Source organism: Atta colombica, unplaced genomic scaffold (assembly GCF_001594045.1).
Source record: "Atta colombica isolate Treedump-2 unplaced genomic scaffold, Acol1.0 scaffold135, whole genome shotgun sequence".
In the NCBI taxonomy this organism is placed as follows: domain Eukaryota; kingdom Metazoa; phylum Arthropoda; class Insecta; order Hymenoptera; family Formicidae; genus Atta; species Atta colombica.
In genome coordinates this window covers 758,454-763,494 of record NW_017259223.1, presented here as the reverse complement: position 1 = coordinate 763,494, position 5,041 = coordinate 758,454, and the positions used below count along the sequence as shown (strand labels likewise).

Sequence of the window (5,041 nt, the reverse complement as noted above, 5' to 3'; positions counted from 1 at the left end):
AGAGTGGGGCATTTAAAGTGTTACAAGCTATTATCTCTAAAAGTATACATCGAATGAAAAATATGTTTAGATAAAAGTTTTTGATTTCGAGAGAGAGACATAAGATTGACCTTGGGTGACGTTATCAAGATCAGAATAAGTAATTATTTTGAATTTTTTAAATAGAACTCCAATTTTTCGTTACATATTCTTATAGCTTATCAAGAACTCGAAAGCTTTTCACACACTATGATAAAATATATTTTCATTAAACACTTTTTGATTCAAGTTATAAGGCTTCAAAGTTAATACTGTCCCGCCGGCATCAGTATTACTTAAAGCCCATTCTACAATAATAGTAAGCAGTAGAAAGTAAGAAGTTCTTGCGCGCCTTATCGCGCCTTATCTCATAATAAGCTTTGCTTGGCTGGCAGTAAAGTAATAAGGCGTACGAAATGAGAATAACTATTTCGCTTACTCCCGGTCTTAATGCTTTACGCTATATTTTACTCCCTCTTACTATTGCAGTCTTACTACTGCATTGTAGAATGCGCTTAAGGTGTCCGACCAACGATTAAAATTTCTTGAATGTTTATTTGAATGTTAAATTTAGGATCACAACCTAGATAACATTTGTCAAACTTAAGATCATTGGAAGCTATATCTCTTATTTTCATTTTTATGTAAAAATGAAATTTCAGTGAAAACAAAGTTTCCAATTAACAAATGTTATCTAGATCATAATCCTAAACAACATTCAACATTTAATCGTCGGTCGGACATCTTGAGTAATGTTAAGACCGCGGCGGTCCTGTAAGTTTCAAGCCTTATAACTCGAAAAATATTTAATAAAAAAATATTTTATTATATTATTTTGAAAAGCTCTCGAGATAAGTTACAAGAATATATAATGAAAAATTGGGGGTTCCATTTAAAAAATTCAAAGTGATCTTGACAACGTCACATAAGCTCAAACCGCATCTTATGTCACCCTCGAATCATAAAACTTTTGTTTACATATTTTTGATTCAACGAATACTTTTAGGAATAACACACAGCTACTTATAACACTTTAAATAGTCCATTCTATATATGTATATCTGAAGGTGAAGTACAATTTAGCACAAAACAAAATAAAATTTTAATTCCCTTTTTTGAAGTTTAAATTTGATTTTTTCCTATTTAGTATCCTTCAATATCCTCTATGTAATAAGATCAGAGATCAAATTAAATCTTGAAAATTGGATTATTTTATTTTGTTTGAAATTGTTCTATGTTCCAAATTGTATCAATTTACATTATATGCGTACATGCGTGTGTGCGTGCGTGCGTGCGCATAGTCATCGGTACAGACTCTATAGTGTAACAGAGATTCGGAAAGTATCACGTGATCCATGTAGTTCTCTAATTGACTGGAGCAATTCGTAGTAACTATATTAAATTTACTGTCAATATTGACTCTTATCGACTGCTGTGAAGTTAGTAAATTCATTCTTCAATGTTTTGTGAATATTTATCTATTATTTCATGCTTTGCATTAAATGTTGCATACTTTATGTACAGAATTTACATCCGTCATCATCATGCCAACGAATTGCGCCGCATATTGCTATAACAGTGCTATTCCAGCAGTCGACACAAAGACATAGAGCATGGATTGCTCGATCATATCTAAGTAGTATATTCGACAAAAAGAAAGAAAGATCGTAAAAGACTAATCTTTATATCTTTCCAAAGTTAATAACAAAAAAGAGAATGAGAGGGAGATTGGTCTTCCACGATCCCTCTCTCTCTCATTTTTGTCGACCATACTACTTATTATTAGATACGAGGTGCATTTGCAATGCCGGAAGCGTCTGTTTACTTTTTTATCCTCTAAAATCATTCGGCAACTCGTATCTTTCTGCTAAATGTCATCTCATCTGCGTTCGGTATTAACATTTCTAGAATCAACCGAGCTGCTCGATCCATTCCGGATTCAAAGACCGAGCTCGCAGATTTTCGCGCCTAAATTAAATTCATAACCTGTATATTTATGATGATATAAACATGATTCTGATTCGTTAACACATAATGTACATTCATCTCTTCTATTTTACAAATAGTGTGAACTGTTATAATGTCTGAGTCTATAAACGTTGAAACAAATGCTATCAAATAGAAATTGATGGAGTACATTATGTACAATATTTAACGAGGAAAGTAAATTTTTAATTCTTTTCCTCTTTATGAATTTGAAGTTACGTATTTAAAAACAAAGAATTTGCTAGTTAATTTTTAGATCAAAGCTTGCACATATAGAATGAAATAAAATCAAATTATATTAATATATTAAAAATTCTAACGAATAAATTAAGTAATATAACTTATAAATTGCTGAAATTTATTTTGCAATATAATATTTTCTTTTAAGAAAACACATCTTGCATATGAATCTGCTATATTCATGTAACGATCTATTTTTAGATTTAAGACTATTATCAGTTTCTAGTAAAGCGAAAGAAATTTTTAATTAATAGGATATTATTTATTCATAAAAATAAATATTTTCATTTTATAATCTAACCTTAAAGGACAATTTACAGTAGCATTCAGAATTAATTCTTGGCACTCGGATTGTTCAAAGATCACGTGATCAAGCTTGCCATCTGCTAACTCGTATCTCAGATTTATATTGTCGAACGTATCTACGATCATGATGGAAGAGATAACATAGTGTGCTTAATTTGCAAGCATCTTTCTCTAAGGGTATGGTCAACGCGATGCTGCAAACGCTTTAAGCGTTTTTTAATTGGTCAGTTTGTAAAATTCGTTCTTCTAATTGGTCTATCAAATGCTTCAAAACATTTGTAGCGATACTTTGACCATTAAATCTTCGCTGTCTCTGTCTATAAATAAATATCGCGTCAGGAAAAAGGCTGCCAACTGTGAAACGCTAAACATAGGGTAATATTCATATATAAGGCAGTCCGTTTTTATTTTAAAATAGTTTTAAATAATGTCTTAAGATGATAATACAGTCCTCGGATTGATTTATGATATCTTAAGATTGTACTTAAGACAGTCTTATATGCAAGAATCGATTATGAATACTGACTTTCGCATCGCGAAATTAGTACTGAATCTTTCCTTGTTTAACATACTTTATGTTTCTCTTTCCATAAAGTGTGTTAAATAATGAAAGATTCAGTACCAATTTCACAACGCGAAACAGGTCAGTATCGCCCGAAGCGCCAACGCAGTGATGAAGAAAAATTACTGTTCAAAAATTGTTACAGATTGCAATTTTTTAACAATTTTTATTTCTCCATTGTGCATCGGTATTTGAGAATGAGTTGATTAGCGAAGTGAGTGTAAGTAATAAACCTTTCTAAGGTTTTATATTAATATTTGTCTAGTTACCTCCCATTTTCTTCGGTTTCAGAGATTCGTATAATATTTATCTATAGTCCCTTAATTTTTGAACGAATTTCTAAATACCGTTTTTGCGTTATAATTGAAATATACTGTCGCTCTTTGTCTAGCACAGGGAGCTCCTTATCTATAGCATATGTTAAAAGTACTAACTTCAAATGCAATTATCTTTCAAACATGCTTGATTACCCCTCCCCTCTATCCTTAAAATGTATATACAAAGAATATCATTATCTTTAATTAAAAGTAGTAAAAGTGGTAAAAGTTCAAACAGATCTTAAAAAACTCATTTTGCGATACAGCCACCTTAAGTAAAACTCTAAACATACGATAAAAAGATATGTAATATGAAGATAAGATAAAGTAATATAAAGAGAAAATAATATAAAAGTAATATATGATTTTGTTTTACCTGTAGATGTTAAAAGTCCATTGCCCAACCAAGGTTTCAGCAGATCATAAGAGTCTCCTTTTGTGATATTTACAGTGCTAGGAAAAATAAGCTGTAAAAATTTGAAAGAAACATAATAATATTCAGAAATTAGATGCAACGTATTTTTTACTGATATAATGTACTTATATATTTATGCTACAATCAATTTTATTAGTTATGAACAAAAGGTATTAAATCAATTAATTTATCAAAAGCAATTTTATTAAATCTGTAAATTATTTTGCTATAATAATAAATCTCCATTCTGCTGTAATTGTAACAATAAATCCGATCTGTTAAAAATGAATGCTTTTTAAAAAAAATTTAATTTCTTTAAACAAATTTACAAGATACAAAATAGGGGGCCTGCAGGAATTCTATAACTCGTCATGTATCGTTATAAACATATAATAATTGCATAACAAGTTACAGAATACAAGAGCAGGAGAATTTGACTAAATAATTATTTTTCGAACATGCCTGGGTTATCTCCCCTCCTCCTCCCTTAAAATATATAGAAAATATCATTATCTTTAATTAGCAAAAGTTTCAAACATCTTAAGAAAAGTCATTTTGCGATACAACCATCTTATAAAATAAAATTCAAATAAAATTCTAAACAATTCTAAAATTCTACAACAAAAAGATTTTTACCTGTAGATGTTAAAAGTCAAGATTTCTCTTTTTTTTTAATAAACAATTTTATACTTTTTCAAAAATATCAAAATGCAAAAATATGCAAGATTCAATTTTTGTATGATTGTAAAAATGATGAAAATTAACTTGAACGAATTAACATGAATGAATCACTGTATTTTAAAAAATCGGAAAATCATTATGTGTGCTAAAGATTAATTACTATACATCATAATAGTAACGATTATAAAAAAATCTTGAATAATCTTTCTTCTTTCTTCTTTTTTTATATTTACTATTGAATTAAAATCTCTTAAAAATGAATTATGAGCACCGTTTTATGATGCTCGAAAATGTCTTATTTTATTATAGTATAAAAAATACTTTTATCATAATCACTGCTTCTATAATACATTAATTATTGTAAAAAATATAACGGATGTTATTTTCTGTTAGTAAATGGACTTTATTTACCTCCAAATATTTTGGCTTAAATATGTTAATAAAAGGTTTGGTTCCGAGCTGATACATGAATATTCCTTCTTTAAACTCTTCTATAAACGATGAAAACCGTTTTAT

General features: G+C 29.1%; 1 protein-coding gene across 2 annotated transcripts in view; it reads right to left on the bottom strand.

The window, feature by feature from the left end:
- The window catches only part of LOC108684506 (cytochrome P450 4C1-like), a 13,899-nt gene that overhangs the window by 6,232 nt on the left and 2,626 nt on the right, over positions 1-5,041 (bottom strand). For both annotated transcript variants that reach the window (XM_018188852.1, XM_018188854.1), the window contains exons 3-4: positions 4,937-5,041; positions 3,806-3,896 (exon numbers count right to left, since the gene is read on the bottom strand). The exon at positions 4,937-5,041 is cut by the window's right edge and continues 3 nt beyond it. In XM_018188852.1, coding sequence (XP_018044341.1) covers positions 3,806-3,896; positions 4,937-5,041 — 196 coding nt within the window. The remainder of the gene's footprint in view (positions 1-3,805; positions 3,897-4,936) is intronic.